The sequence below is a fragment of the Cydia splendana genome, chromosome 12, assembly GCF_910591565.1.
Source record: "Cydia splendana chromosome 12, ilCydSple1.2, whole genome shotgun sequence".
NCBI classification, from domain to species: Eukaryota; Metazoa; Arthropoda; class Insecta; order Lepidoptera; family Tortricidae; genus Cydia; species Cydia splendana.
Window position 1 is genome coordinate 19,774,074 of NC_085971.1, and position 16,953 is coordinate 19,791,026.

The 16,953-nt window shown below is 39.2% G+C and overlaps 2 protein-coding genes and 1 non-coding gene across 4 annotated transcripts in view; 2 read left to right on the forward strand and 1 right to left on the reverse strand.

Annotated features, from left to right (window-relative positions):
* Positions 1-3,530, forward strand: part of LOC134795647 (DNA topoisomerase 2) — a 33,952-nt gene extending 30,422 nt beyond the window's left edge. Inside the window, exons 18-20 of one of the 2 annotated variants that reach the window (XM_063767550.1) lie at positions 1,347-1,492; positions 1,553-1,596; positions 3,363-3,530. In XM_063767550.1, the coding sequence (XP_063623620.1) occupies positions 1,347-1,492; positions 1,553-1,571 (165 nt within the window). In that variant the 3' untranslated portion in view covers positions 1,572-1,596; positions 3,363-3,530. The other variant, XM_063767552.1, reaches the window with a different exon arrangement.
* A 1,507-nt stretch (positions 3,531-5,037) lies between these two features.
* Trnal-caa (transfer RNA leucine (anticodon CAA)) lies at positions 5,038-5,150 on the forward strand. Its single transcript has 2 exons — positions 5,038-5,075; positions 5,106-5,150. It is a non-coding gene; the product is annotated as a tRNA-Leu (tRNA).
* Positions 5,151-5,404: 254 nt separating this feature from the next.
* Positions 5,405-16,953, reverse strand: part of LOC134795733 (uncharacterized) — a 180,597-nt gene continuing 169,048 nt past the window's right edge. The window contains exons 4-6 of the mRNA XM_063767682.1: positions 10,380-10,473; positions 9,423-9,577; positions 5,405-6,439 (exon numbers count right to left, since the gene is read on the reverse strand). Coding sequence (XP_063623752.1) covers positions 6,148-6,439; positions 9,423-9,577; positions 10,380-10,473 — 541 coding nt within the window. The 3' untranslated portion in view covers positions 5,405-6,147. The remainder of the gene's footprint in view (positions 6,440-9,422; positions 9,578-10,379; positions 10,474-16,953) is intronic.

The window sequence follows — 16,953 nt, forward strand, 5'->3', positions numbered from 1 at the left end:
TTGAGTGCACTGTAGTTTTATTGTAATTGTGTATGTACTTTTGTAAAAAAAAAAAAACTAGGATCAGACTTATATCTATGAACAAAAACGCCAATTTCATAGGTAAGGACCTAATATTTGAGAAACTAAGAAAAATGGCTTACAGTTTATTAGGAACAGTTTTGTGGCATATTTTAAATGAATGTAACTACAAATTCGTCAACACTGTGGAAATTATACTTATTTACTCCATGCATAAAGCAACGATGTATGTGAAACATGATATCAACATGAAAGACTATGTAAACTTATGTGACGAAAACGACAGTCAGACGGATACAAGGCGAAAAAATCAAAGATACATGAAAATATACGGTTAGTAAAAATACACGACTCGTGTAAAACATACGCGTGATAATGATATAGGTACGTGTTGGTTATATTTTGGGTGTAGTTTACTTTTAGTTTTTTCGATAAATAAAACGTGGGTTTCGTGGATTTTTTATTTTATTTATTTCATTGCATGTTTGAGAAAAGCACTATACATACCTCGGCGGGAAATGGGGTTGCCCGCGCTCAGACCTATTCGGCCTCGCTTCGCTCGGCCGTCTATATGTCTTCGGCCGGCAACCCCTTTCGTCCCGGCCTCTGTAGTAATGTACTATTATCACTGACAGATATAAGTTAAAGCTGCGAGAACCGTCTTCGAGGCAAGATCGTCAGTGGGAATTGATTTTTGTTTGAAGTTTTTCGGTGTGTAATATGGAGTTCTAATTAGATTCTATTGTAGTATATAATCAACAAGATATATAAGTAGATTAAAAAAAACAGTTGCTAATTGTATTGTATCATTTAGGTACCTTGTAATTAAAAATTCAAAATGTATTATTTGTACTTTATTAGACGGTCTTGCTTCGAATGTTTTTGTTTCGAAAGTAGATAGGGTAGAACCACATTTTTAAGAAAAAAATGTGGTTTAAATTTGACATCTGATGTAGACGTCGCTATACTGTGTACGGCTTAATATACGGGTTAATATAATTTATACGTGGCGGAGGATTAGGTTAACAGTTAACGTTTGATATTCTTAAGTTACCACAAAAGGCGCCGTATACGTATAGCGCTATCTAGTTTGGAAGTCGAGCTCGGGGCACAATTTTTCTTAGACTTTACTTTTTTTCAATCATTAACCTTATGCTAAGAGCCACGTCATATTATTACTATATTACACATGAAAGTAAATGTTAGCTTATAATATACAGGAATTTAGTTTTGTATCGTTACATAATTTAGCTTACCTTTGGGACGAAGTGTCGGATCAGTAATCTGTGTTCGTTCCATATTATTAACTTGGTAAATAATTGCAGGACAAAAAGAAGCCGAACCCCAAGAAGAAGGCCAAGAAGTCCAGCAGCGGCTCCGAGTCGGAAGCCTCCCGCGCCTCCCCCCCGCCCGCCCGCGCCGGCGGGGGGCGGGCGCGCGCCCCGGCCAAGTCCAAGTACACGTTCAGCGACTCCGAGAGCGACTAGGGAACCCGGGACACAACCCACACGGGTGAGTAGTACACGTTCAGCGACTCCGAGAGCGACTAGGGAACCCGGGACACAACCCACACGGGTGAGTAGTACACGTTCAGCGACTCCGAGAGCGACTAGGGAACCCGGGACACAACCCACACGGGTGAGTAGTACACGTTCAGCGACTCCGAGAGCGACTAGGGAACCCGGGACACAACCCACACGGGTGAGTAGTACACGTTCAGCGACTCCGAGAGCGACTAGGGAACCCGGGACACAACCCACACGGGTGAGTAGTACACGTTCAGCGACTCCGAGAGCGACTAGGGAACCCGGGACACAACCCACACGGGTGAGTAGTACACGTTCAGCGACTCCGAGAGCGACTAGGGAACCCGGGACACAACCCACACGGGTGAGTAGTACACGTTCAGCGACTCCGAGAGCGACTAGGGAACCCGGGACACAACCCACACGGGTGAGTAGTACACGTTCAGCGACTCCGAGAGCGACTAGGGAACCCGGGACACAACCCACACGGGTGAGTAGTACACGTTCAGCGACTCCGAGAGCGACTAGGGAACCCGGGACACAACCCACACGGGTGAGTAGTACACGTTCAGCGACTCCGAGAGCGACTAGGGAACCCGGGACACAACCCACACGGGTGAGTAGTACACGTTCAGCGACTCCGAGAGCGACTAGGGAACCCGGGACACAACCCACACGGGTGAGTAGTACACGTTCAGCGACTCCGAGAGCGACTAGGGAACCCGGGACACAACCCACACGGGTGAGTAGTACACGTTCAGCGACTCCGAGAGCGACTAGGGAACCCGGGACACAACCCACACGGGTGAGTAGTACACGTTCAGCGACTCCGAGAGCGACTAGGGAACCCGGGACACAACCCACACGGGTGCGTAGTACACGTTCAGCGACTCCGAGAGCGACTAGGGAACCCGGGACACAACCCACACGGGTGAGTAGTACACGTTCAGCGACTCCGAGAGCGACTAGGGAACCCGGGACACAACCCACACGGGTGAGTAGTAGTAGGGCCACGCGCACCATCCCACTAGCCCGGGGTTAAACCGTTAACACAGTGTCAAATTGTACTGCCGACCATGGTAACTCCAGGTTTAACCGGTTAACCCCGGGTTAGTGGGATGGTGCAGGTGGCGCTTACTCGACGAAACGGCGCGTGCATTTAACCCCTCGAGTCTCGCAGGCGCGTCGTATCGCATACAAAAAGTGTAAAAAGTCAGAAACTCCTAGGACTTGACGTTTTTAACATTGTCTCCGCCTGAGACTCGAGAAATTAATGTGCCGCGAATGTGTGTGACACATATGATACCTTCCTTATTCTCACTGTATTAATTTCAGAGAGACGAGTGTGCTACGCCTATACGAATAGAGTTGCGATAAATAGACATGCATTAAAACAAACGTACATACACACGCACTCGGGGCATATTCGCTGTATCCAGACACCCTTTAATGTAAACCGTTTGGCCTGTAAGCCGTTGTAAACCACCATAAAGTTTCCTTTTGTACCTTTTTGGTACGGAACCCTAAAATAATGAGTAATAATCCCACGTGAATTTACCAACAACTTACCCGGGATTACCAGACATGTTTAATATTGCCTAACTTAAAAAAAATTGTAAGTCTCCGCCAAACAAACAGCTACATGTAATTTCTAATAATACTCTTTTCTCTCATTACTAGGATTTAAACACCTATTTGATATTGTACAGAATCACTAATTTTCAAGCAGGGCAACGAAAAAGTTCATGGTACCTAAAACTTTCGGGGTGATGGCTTGTTTTAAACGTTATTTTTTACAAAATTGTCTTGTTTCAGATCCAGTATTTTGTACATAAAGTGAGTTGCGGCAGCCCCGTGTCCCTCCTTGTCTCGAAGAAATATCTCTCATATTTCAACCCTAATCTTATTGTTATTAGGTTTATTTTTCTACCCCCGACCTATTAGGTTAACTCGTGGCCGCACGATTTTATTGACGGACGGAGTGAGAAACTCTATATAAACTAAAACAATTTTATAGTTAAATGAACCTTCGGCTCCAAGAATAAGGAGGCTAAAAGTATTTTTTAAATAAGTAAACATTTACATTGGCATTGTTATTTGCCTGTATGAAATGGACATTGTATATAATTCTTTGGAAATTATCCTTATTTTACATTGACATATATCTAAAGACGGGCACTAAGAATGGTGCTAGTTCAGCGGTGTCACTTACGGATTCGAGCCAATCGCGTACGTTATGCGAACTCATCAACCAATAGCGTTGTGGCATTAAGACTGCACGATTTTCTCGAATTCGTGTGCGTGACTCCACTGTACTGGCACCATTCTTATTGCCCACAAGGCCCGTTTATAGATATATGTCAATGTTATTTTTCTTCTTAATTTTGTTTCACCTACTTTTTCAAGCTTATCCGTATGGTGTAAGTCTTTCTTATTAATTTATTATGTCGATTAATCTCAAATTAAGTGCTCTTTGCTTAATTATTAAGTTTTGATAAGAGGATTTTACTTTTAGTTTGATCTGTGTCTTGAATGCTCTCATTCCATATATTACTTTATTTTAGAATGAAATATTTTCATTGTCAATTAATATTACAATCCTGTATAATGTTATTTCTAAGGATGAGTTTTACTTATCATTTAATTATAATTCTGTCATTGAGTGGTCTCTGATGTTCATTATTATTAAAATTTGATTATTTTCTGTTTCGATATTATTTCATTGTTTGTTAATTTCCATTGACATGTAAATAAAAGAACAATTTTAAGGTTTAAACTTGTGTTTACTTATTCTTCCAATACAAAATCCCTCAGGTACTTACCTCTAAAATTTTATGTAACTTACATTTCATAATCGATTATGGTTAGGTCGATTGTATGTCTGAAGTAATTGAAATCCATCCAAAATTAAGTAATTGGACACAGGTACAAAATACAAAAATATGTAGGTACATAACGAATAACATGAGATAATTTATGCGTATGGATGAAGTCGTAAATATTATTCCAATGGGTTATTTTCGTTGACGTACATATTTTTGAAATACATCTTCGGGTGGTATTCCACCTGTCCTATGTCATTGCGTCTCACTCTCGTTAAGCAAAATTTGAGACGCACACATTGGACATGAAATACCACCCTTCCCTATGTAGAGTCAGTCCATGAAAAGTCTGCAGCGGATTTGATAGCCCACGCAATGCACGTGTTATTTTAAACATCAAACTTCTATGAAATTATGACGTATAAATGACACTTGCATTGCGTGGGCTATCAAATCCGCTGCAGACTTTTCTTGGTCCGACTATCAAACTTCCCAAAATAGAGTGCATATCATTTGGATTGTGCTAATTTTAATCACAATTACACACTGATAAGATTGGGAAACATTAATTACAATCATACTTACAATATGCTTGTGTTGTTCAGTGTCGTCAAGCGATTTTTTTCTGCGATCTGAACCTAACGCTGAATTTCGTGCGCTCACGCAATGTCAGGATGGCCGAGCGGTCTAAGGCGCCAGACTCAAGGCAACTTGCCCGCTCAGCGGGTGCAGGGCGTTCTGGTCCTCTCTGAGGGCGTGGGTTCGAATCCCACTTCTGACAAAATCTTTTTGTTTTTTTTTGCCACAATACATTTTGTCAAATTGTATCTATGGGTGGTATTCCACTCCAATTTCTTTTAATTAAAAATAGATACGGTAAACTGAAAACCGTGCCATTTTCCAAAGTGTATTAATATCATATAGATAATGAAATGAAACAATCATTATCGTTACAAAATTTTATTAATTACATATAAATTTAATTTTAGTTCAAATCACATTATCAGATACAGGCGTATTAAAGTATATATTATTGGTTTACTCTCAATTTGTAAATAATTCTATATAAAATAATGAATCCACAGTTTCTACTAAATAACATTTTGTATTTTAATAATTTTACGTAAATTCAATATAACAGGTAAGTTTTTATTATAATAAGTAATATGGCATTTGCTTTAAAGATTGTTAAATTAATACCTTATTAATATAATATTATTTACAATTACCATTATGTTATCATTAATTATAAAATAACACATCGAATAAATTTTAATATATATTTGAACGTTGAGGCGAAAGTGCCTGAAATAATTGTTTTAGAATGTAGATCATTGAGAAAAACACAATTGTGCTCTAACTCTACTTTTACTCTTTTCAAAATCACTTGACTAATTCCAAATAGCATGCAACTATCTGGACCAAGAGATAGAAATAACGATTACAATGTAAAATTGTAAACATTACAAGAAAGTGCTTAAAAATAGCAAAGAAAAAAGTTCTCAAAAATCTCAATTCCTGCATCAAAATTCACACTTGTTAAAACTTCTTATTAAGTCAAAAATCGTCATGGGCCATAATAATCGTATTCCTGCGAATACGAAAGAAATATCGAATATTCGTGTGGAAAACATGGAATTAAATTATAATATTAATTTACCTAAAATGTTCATAAAAATGGCCCGTAGACAAGCGGGAACTTATCCAAAGTTTCCCGCGCAAAATTCAAAATTCGAATGATGCGTTCAGAAATTAACCTCAACATTTGTAAGCTACGTTCAATACCTGCTTAATTTGCTCTCCCTGTCCGAGTACCCTTTAGCGCTTTCTCTGTCCGAATACTTCCCGTTATACTTATTATATCTATCACTGTGTCCGTTTTGTCTGTAGGGCTTTTCACTGGCGTTGTAGTGTATTTCCGAAGGCCCTATGGTCTTGGACCAGTGGTGTGTCCAGTAGAAGTCGTCAGGGTATTGTGGGTAAGGGTTCTCGCGGCAGAGGACCACGCAGTAGATGAGGCTGCCGACGAGTGTGATGAACCCGAATATTAGGAAGACTATGCCCAATATCCTGGAAAAGAAAAAATAATGTTAGGTCGAGAAAATGTATAGCTGGTCAAGCAAATCTTGTCACTAAAAAAGGCGCGAAATTCAAATTTTCTATGGGACGATATCCCTTCGCGCCTACATTTTTCAAATTTGCCGCCTTTTTCTACTGACAAGATCTGCTTGACCAGCTGTACATACAATCTGTCAAGTCATTTCCGTCATTAGAAAAAAGCGGCAAATTAAAAAAAGGTAGGCACGATGGGTTATCGTCCCATAGAAAATTAAAATTTCACGCCTTTTGTTACTGATAAAGTTCTTTGACCGGCTTTATATTGGTATATTTATCGTTTCTGCGAGCATGTGATAGTCACAGTTACCGAAATGATTGCGTAATGGGAATGGGTACCAGGTATAGTTTCTGTCTCTATCAATCGCGCGGCGTTAAAACTACTAGTAAAGAGAAAAAAGGGCTCTATTTTGTCTCTAGTCTCGGGCTCTATTCCCTTAAATGAGGTAAGCCAGTGGGAATCGAGTTCTATGGACGGTTCGCTACTACCTAGTTACATCATATATCGATACTAAATCGAAAATCCAAAAATAATGTTTGGTAATGATGATCCAATCCCACTCATGCTCACGCGTACCTACACATTTAATTGCATTGCAAAGTACCCCTTCAAGTCTGCCCTTCTTTCTGTATGTTCTTGTTTATAGTTCTTTTTAATCTGCCTTTGACCATAGCTCTAAAACCGAAAGCCAGTCTTTAAATAACTACCTAATAAACCCCGATCTTTGTCACATTTGCATGCTAAACCATTATTAACTATATCTATGATGTCAAGTAACGTTAGGATTAAGTCATCTAATGATTCGCGAGATGACGTTTGTGTCGCTGATGTCATAGCTGTATTAATAGCAACACTGGTTATTGTTATTATGACCGTTTCCGAGAAAATACGATGGAATACAATTATGCAGTACATCTAGGTATCTGTTGTACTTACGTTGGTAAATAAGGCCAATAAGGGTGGTAATTCCACCTGTCCAATGTGTATTTTGTCTCAAATTTTGCTTAATGAGAGAGTGAAATGCAATGACTTTGGACCAAGATATTGGACAGATAAGATCAAAGCACAATGAAAACTCGAAATTTCTTTTTAAAAAGCTGCAGCAATTTACTAGTGACTCCATGATTAATGATTTTGGATAACTGTCACGAAATATCGTTTAGCAAATTCAAAAACCTTTTTGTCACAAATGACTATCACAGTTATGTTTGTGGCCTATTTTTTCTACAAATTGTTTTTTAATGTTCTCTAAACAAAGATGCAACGGGCACAGTATGCGGTTGAGGATTGTCGTTGGTTGAGAAATTCCTAAGTACCTAGTTATACAAAAAATAAGTGCATTCCCGTTGCTAGGGAGGTTTTGGGATTATACTGACCAACTTTTACTATAGGACCAACCCGAAATCGACAAAAAAAATTTGGCTGTTTCATACGTTTTGGCTGGTCCATTTTCTATGGGTGGGTAATTTTTTTTTTCGCGATTTCGGGGTTCGTTCCATAGTAAAAGTTGCTCAGTATAATCCCAAAACCTCCCTGGCAACGGGAATACACTTATTTTTGGCCAACCTGTATACATAGTACCTAACTACCTACTCGTATTTTCTGTCCGATTATCACTGGCAGTCTACTGACAAAATAAGTTTGTTTTTTTTAACCCCATTGTAGTACTTACTATTTAGGTTGTAAAGGCAGGGGTGCGAAACTCCTGACTTCGGTCAAACTCGGCTCCGCTCGGCTCAGGATTGCTCCGAGCAATTATTAGGGTTGGCACCACTTGACTTCCTTTTGCGTGCACGACCACAGATAAGATAATCACTTGATTTTTGACAACCCTAAATAGCCGAAAGGGATAGTGCCATATATTAGAAAGGGCCAGCATGATTCGACCCTGAACCGCTGTCAAACTTCGTTTTTGTAGGAAGGTTCCTTTCTGTACGGTAGTACTATTAATTATTCTGTGGTAAAGGTTTAAGTAAACTTATTCTGTAGGTACTTGGTTGTCAGATAAGTAATACCGTGTGAACTATCCATGATTTCAGACTCGAGATGAAGCGAGTAGGTAATGATAATGACTACCCTCTGAGTCCTCTGACCCCCTTCATATCTATTGTTGTAGTTACGCATGATCAAATAATTACGGTGCGGTTGCAATCCATCCGAATGCACGTTTTCAACGAATGATGCGAAGGTTTGGCAAGCCGTGCATGTTAGTTGCGAAACTGTTCAATTTGGCAAACTGCTTTTGTTTGTAAACAATTCAAGACGGTCAGTCAGAAGTTGTACGGTCACCTGCAATAATATGTTAACACTATGTTATACAACGAAGGCCGCAAAAATATCTGACACGATCTTATCTACGCAATAGGTACGTACGCATTTTCGTTTTTAATCTAGGGTTCCTGTTGGGTACTAGAGAGATATATTCGTTTCTTACGATAAGAAGAGCTCGAAGATATTTCACCAATTGTCACTATTGTTTATTGTTGAAGCGCTGGTGGCCTAGCGGTAAGAGCGTGCGACTTTCAATCCGGAGGTCGCGGGTTCAAACCCCGGCTCGTACCAATGAGTTTTTCGTTTTCGGAACTTATGTATGAAATATCATTTGATATTTAGCAGTTGCTTTTCGGTGAAGGAAAACTTCGTGAGGAAACGGACTAATCCCAATAAGGTCTCTAGTTTACCCTCTGGGTTGGAAGGTCAGATGGCAGTCGCTTTCGTAGAAACTAGTCCCTACGTCAATTCTCGGGATTAGTTGCCAAGCGGACCCCAGGTTTCCATGAGCCGTGGCAAAATGCCGATATAACACGAGAAAGATGACGATGACTATTTGTTTATTGTGTTTATTGTTTGTTGTTGTGTATTGTTGTTTGTAAATATTGTCTCAGTGTTACTACTTTTCAGTGGCACTTAAAAGAAAAGTAGGCTACAGATTCTTACCAGACAAAGAGCGGCTCGAAGAACTGCAGTACGATGACGAAGCCCAGCGTCACTAGGATGAGGCCAAGGTTGAGGAGCAGCATGAGGCAGCACATGCCCTTCACGTTGGGGCAGAACGGGTTGGGGGCCGCCATCGCGTCTACTTTCACCCCCGCCTGAAACATGGACAGATGGATTTCAATTTTCAATAAATTAGTTAAGAGCTTTTAGTTCTGCTCCACTACAGCCTTAACAGTAAACTGAAATTAATGTCATACACTAAGAAAAAGTGACCACGGCCTCTATTGCCCAAAGCTGGTATCTAAACAGCGTCCTCTGCAGCAGGTGCATGAGCCATTCGAAAAAAACATTTTAAAAATATTTTCTGTAAATAATTTAATTTGTTACTAATACTTGTAATACCCTAAACTGGCCTAAACAGTAATTAAAGACCATTAAACGTTTGAATTTGACAACAGTTGGACGAGTTTTGTAATAATAGTTATTTTTAGGGTTCCGTACCCAAAGGGTAAAACGGGACCCTATTACTAAGACTCCGCTGTCCGTCCGTCCGTCTGTCACCAGGCTGTATCTCGTGATCTGTGATAGCTAGACAGCTGAAATTTTCACAGATGATGTATTTCTGTTGCCGCTATAAAAACAGAATAAAATAAAGATTTAAGTGGGGCTCCCATACAACAAACGTGATTTTTGACCGAAGTCGGGCGGGGTCAGTACTTGGATGGGTGACCGTTTTTATAGATAATGGTACGAAACCCTTCGTGTGCGAGTCCGACTCGCACTTGGCCGGTTTTTTCTTTTAGAAAAGGAATTCACAAGTTGTAAACAAATTAAAGGATGCAGTGACGTATATCTGGCCTTACTGGGCAATAAGAATAGGGCTGAATGGGCCCAGTACAGCGGTGTGACATATGTTATACGTAGACATTGACGTTAGATGAGTTTATATTAGTTTACCTTCCGTGAGACTTTGGAGCGGTGTGTAGACGCGACAGAGGGCGCCACCGCGCTGCGGTAGGAATACACGCTGCGCGGCGCACGAGACTGCCGGCTGTAACAAACATACAAACAAATATTATTCATTTGTAACATATGAAACTGCCCCCACCCCCTTCCCCTTAAAAATGTACGACATCACGTATTACATCCGCCCCTTAGGGGTCAATTCCTCATGTGTGCTAGATTTCATCGAAATCCGTCCAACCGATTTTGTGTGTACCTACGTCCTACGAGGAATAAACAACTAAACACTTACAATACAATATTAAGTAGGATCTACGCCGGTATGGATATTTAGCTGCGCTAAGGCAGTTTAAGACTAGCGTTTTTTTCAGCGCGTGTACGGTCGGTTCGGCGTTACGCGCTTACACGCGCGCTATATTTCGCTACATGTGGTCTATACGCGCCTATACGAGCTTCCAAAGACGAGCTTATAGGCTCTTATAAAACGCTAGTCTCAAACCGCCCTAATACAACTTTCTGGAAACAGATAATTCTCTACTTTCGGATATAACATACGTTTCATCTAATATTAATGTGAGTTAAAGTTTATCCGTTATGAATCATTAGCGGGTGATGTCAACCTTCGTGTCGCGGCTTAGCATGCGCGATCATTTGTCACCATGGAAAGCCACCAACAGACTCCGCAAATAGTCTTTATAGAAGATTTTGTGCTCTCCGAACATAGCCACTTAACTTAAAATACTGCACCCCGAACTGCACCACTCAGCTGTATCATAATTAGGCTTCGTTAGGTTAACACAAACTCACGATCAGCTACAGGCTTCGTCACAAAACAATACAGCGGTAAAATTTGCAACGGGCTGCAATTTACTTATTCTAAAAGTATAGGTACGTTTAAAACAACCTACAAATAAAAAAATACCCTCTAAATTTATCGCCAGCGCGTAGTGTTACTAGCACCAGCAGGCTGGCCGCATTTCCCCGTTGAATAGCGATGCTAATTCTCTGGGCGAAAAACTGGCCATCAGTCAGGCCAGGTCACCCGTGGCATCCATCAAAAGCGATACCAAATTCCCGTTGCCAGGGAGGTTTTGGGAATATAATGAGCAACTTTTACTATGGGACCAACCCCGAAATTGCGAAAAAAAATTTGGCTGTTTCATACATTTAGGCTGGTCCATTAATTTTCTATGGGAGGGTAATTTTTTTTTGCGATTTCCGGTTGGTCCCATAACAAAAGTTGCTCAGTATAATCCCAAAACCTCCCTGGCAACAGGAATGCAGAAGATTTTATCGACAGATACGACAAAGTTACGAGGGTAACAAAGTAACAAACAAAAGTGTAATAGGTAAGTGAAGTGATCAATGCTTGTCGCCCAACGCAGATGCCCCGGTCACGACCACGACGAACAACGAATTCCACCTCAAGGCCGGTCCGTGGTAGCACGACCATGTCATGATCGTACACGACACATCGCAGATTAAGGTGAGACCCGCTCAGGTTATTAATTAAATGTTTTTATTATTCACAAGTCGCGGGAGTCCGCTGGATGCGAGTGGCGCAAGACCGGTCATTGTGGCACTCTTTGGGGGAGGCCTATGTCCAGCAGTGGACGCTCTCTGGCTGATATGATGATGATGATGATGATGATGATGATGATGATGATGATGATAAATAAAATAAATAAATAAATATTAGGGGACATCTTACACAGATCAAACCTAGCCCCAAACTAACTAAAGCTTGTACTATGGGTACTAGGCGACGATATACATACTTGTATAGATAAATACATACTTATATACATAGAAAACAACCATGACTCAGGAACAAATATTAGTGTTCATCACACAAATAAATGGCCTTACTGGGATTCGAACCCAGGACCATCGGCTTAGCAGACAGGGTCACTATCCACTAGACCAGACCGGTCGTCAATCCGGTCCGGTCCGGTCCGGACCGGTCGTCAGGTCGATGGTGATGATAATTCACAATTTACTCATAGTGTTGTGTTCCTGTTCCTGCCGGTGAGTAAGGTTGGCAGAGCTCAACGAGGGTGCGGAGTGTTAGGGTCGGCAACGCGCATGTAACTCCTCCGGAGTTGCAGGCCTAAGGTCAATGTGGCGAAGTCCGGCATACTTTATTTTTTTTTGACTTTGGAGTGATCTAGTTCCGTTAATTATTCACATATGTTACTGCTTGTAATCGCATATGATGAAGAATTTAATAATTAATAGTTTAGCCTTAGTGACAGATCATTTCAAGCACAAATTAAGCAAAAACAATGGCATTTTTTAAAATTCGGCGAGTTGACGGACTTCCCGTGCAGTTTAAGGGAAGTCCGTCTAGTTATGATATCAGCCAATATATGGGTGCGTATATGTTCGTAGTCAAATTCCTAAAAAGAACGGATCAAGACAATGAAAAGTGTATTTTAAACTTGTTAATATACGGTTCAGATTCGAAATAAACACCATTTTTCTAAAACAAAGGCAAGTCCGCATATACTACCAAAATGGGGTGGTAAACCTTTTTTGCAAATAATGAAACATAATTATTTTTTTGATTTCCGAAATAAAAGATCAATAGTAATTTTAAAGTGAATTTTAATCGTTTCTTTTAATATACTGAGATCAAAATTTAATAAAGTAACATCATGCGCAAAGTCTGGAGGATTTTTTGATACCTTATCAAATCGTTATAATATTAAAATCGCAAAAACAGTTGGTAATCTCTGATTTAACGAAATTCCGGCATATGACGGACTTGCCTTGAACATAATAGACGGACTTTCCAACTTAGTCAAATTTTAATATGATAAATTGTGGAACGTATAATTACAAAACTAAGTTAATTTCTGATATTTTAAAAATAGAATAAAGACAGCTGGTTCTTATGCTACCTACGTAGTTACTTTCTGATGCACAATCTTTTCAAAAACTATTTTTAACAAAATTTTTTCGAACGGCTGTCGCACTATGACTTCGAGTTCAAAACACGAAATGACTTATTGAGGCGGATTGCTCTGAAGTTGATTGTCACAGCGCCATCTGTTTTACAGAGACGGAACTAGCGCGAAAAACTGGTTAATCGACTGAACTCCAAAGTCGCATACGCCTTCAAATTCAAAAGTTATAACGTGTTGACGGACTTGCCTTGTAGACGGACTTACCCACAGTGACCTTATATATATGCTACGGAGACTGCTTACCATCAGGCTGGCTGTATGCTTGTTTGCCACCGACGTAGTATAAAATATAGGTATCAACAAATTTCAAAAACAAAAGGGAACAAGCGTCAATACACACAGAACGAAATAACCTTAAGTTGTATTCTCATACTGACACCTTATAAAACAAATTCCCCGGCGCTGTCTGTAAGTATGCTTAGCTGTATATTCGCGGTAAACTAAAAAACTACCTAATGAACGGATTTCCGTGCGATTTTTACCTATAAATAGAAGTGATTCTTGAGGAAGGTTTAGGTGTAGGTATAATTTGTTAACCCGTGCGAAGCCCGGGCGGGTCGCTATTAGTAAAGTTATAAAATAAGCTAGGTATTGTCAGCGTTCAATAGCGACAGAGAACATTATATCAATGTAACTACTTTAAAAGACGAACCTAAAAAACTTTAATTAAGAAACTTTTGTGATACGTAGTTCTCTACTCTTACATACGTCGCTCAGACAGAGGTATTATACAAACTTATTTTACATTTATACAACCCCTTTCACAGCTTTCTAAAGTATTAAACTTAACGCACGTTTATCGCTTTACTACTAAATCTATTAACCCAGCTAACAAATAACCTCTATTACTTCTAACCGCTTCATTCTATACTCCCACTGACCTAACTTTAAAATCAATTCCAACAGCCATACAAAGATGTTTAATAGGTATTCTGATTGTTACGGCCTCACGTTTAGCTTTAACTAGTTTCTTTTTATAAGGAAGTTTTTTTATGTTTTATTGTGGACGTCTAAAATCTCGTTTTTCATCCGTGTCGGGACTAAATCTTTATTAGCGGCTGTCAACTTGATGTTCTAATACGGGAACTCACGGTTAAGTCGACTGGACGATTAGACATGGCTTGAACAGAGTTAGACCAAGCTAAGTCTGCAACGATTCTGATAGCACATGTGTTATTTATACGTCATAATTTCATAGAAATTTGACGTTTAAAATCACACTTGCACTGCGTGTGCTATCAAAATCGTTGCAGATTTTTCTTGGTAATTCGAATATATTTACCGTAAATTATTACATTTATTACTTTTTCTACTTATATACTATGTGGTTATTATTAGTAATTAAATGTTTCCAGGTTTGGATAGTCATTTTGAGTTATTGGTAGTAATCTAGACATATTATAAAATAACGAAAAATTGTATTGAGATGAGAGTGTTTCTTTTATTTTTTGCCATTTTTGTGTTAATCCTACTCAGAATCACGAGCTCTTTCGATCCTAATGGGATAAAAAATGTCCCAGAGTCTTTTTTCCTATTGTGTTACCATTTCCCCATATATACTTTGTATGGCGGTAACAAAAAAGAAAGTGTGAAAAATGTATAAAAATTTTAGGACACGTCTCCTATAAGGATGAAAAGGGCTCGCGATCCTGACTAGAAATAACAAATGTGTCAAAAAAGGTCACAATTATATAAAACTGGCAAAAAATAAAAGACACGCTCATGAAACGGTAAGACAAAAGACCATAATAGGGTAAGACCTAATACGGCCAGAAAACTAAAAGGGGTTGAAAGGAAAAGTAAAACATAATGAAATAGTTAAAGTACTTAAATCATTTATTTGTATTTTATTTTAACGTACCTATATATTCTCATGGGATCTTAGTTCATAGCATCTCTTTTAAAACCCAAATTCGAACGAACGAAACTCACTTCTGAATTCCGTTCGACTCAGTAAAGTGGTACCGCTCCCAAAAGCTCAAAAAGCCTTACTAAGCTTTTTACTAACAAGCTTTGACATTTATTTGAAGTCAAATATTTGTTCAGCCTACTTGTATTGGCTCGTTATGTCCTTTTTAGCTTTTTTTACTTGATTGGTCTTGGATCACGATTTGAATTGAAAGGGAATAAAAAGTGGGGTTTATTCGAAGTATTTTTGATTAATATGGATGACCCAGAGTTATTTATTGGGTTAAGTGGCTTCTTTATTGAAGACGCTACCTGTTTAATAAAATTCGAAAGCTAGTTTTATTACTTATCACTAGGTACACCTTATAAAACAAAGTCCCCCGCCGCGTCTGTCTGTTTGTGTGTTTGTTTGTATGTTCGCGATAAACTCAAAAACTACTGAACGGATTTTCATGCGGTTTTCACCTATCAATAAAGTGATTCTTGAGGAAGGTCGAGGTGTATAATTTGTTAACCCGTGCGAAGCCCGTGTCGCTACTTAAATATAATTTATGTAATAACTTTGTATAAAGTGGTAAGGTGTATTCGGGTATTACCGAATGTCGGATAATTTCGAAATTCAGATGAAAATCACCCTTAATTCCATCATAATAAAAGTCTCTTTCGGAATTATCCGACAGTTTTCGACATTCGGAATTACCCGAGTAAACCTTATTTGATTAATTACCTAAATATTTTTATGTTTGAATGGTGGTGACTCATTACTAATAAACGGCTGAAATTTAAGCAATGTGGTTGAAATTTCACACACAGATAGCTTAGTACCTATAACTTGGAATATCTAACATAGGAGTTTTTATCCCGAAATTTATACTTTTAAGGGGTGAAATGGAGGTAAAACTTTGTAGTAGTGGTAGCAGTAGAAATGTAGTAGTATTTTTGTACGAAACACAAGATAAATGCTATTAATATTAAGCGGAAAAGCAGGCAAACTTTTCCCTTTAGGGGATTTCTTCCACTTAAGCTTGATAATTCGTGAGGTTAAGCTGTAACGACAATAAATAAGTAAATAATACTAACAAGAGACGGCGTATCTTCAAATATGTACCTACCATAATAAATAAAATACGAGTGAGAGCGTCCGCCACAAAAACCCAAAATTAAGGTAAGTAGGCTCACGTAGACACAAAAAATACTAAAAAAGTTGTACTTAATGTACCAAAAAACCCCTAAATTCAACATTCGTGACGCACGGCGTGATGGATCCAGTTGAATTTCCACCTTGTCCTTGGCCACGGCATAATTATATATATGTAGGGTTGCCACATACGTCCCGTATATATGGGACTGTCACCGTATTTAAAGTCTCGCGTTCCGTATTTGTGCGTGTCCTGTTTTTGTCCCGTATATCAATACAGCCGTAGAATCTCTGTTTAATCAGTTTGTACAAAGTGATATAGCAGCTAACCTATACCGAATATATAGAGCCCGTATCAGTTCCAAATAATTATGGCAACCCAAAAATATATGTCTTTAAGTACCTACCAGTGGCGGGCGGTGCGTCAATCATACCTGCTGGGCAAACCGGAGCGTTGCATGATTTATTAATTACATACATATATTTGTAGGATCAGGAGTCCAAATTCCTCAAAGGGTGCATGGGGACGATCTGTCACTGATAGTCATGTTAG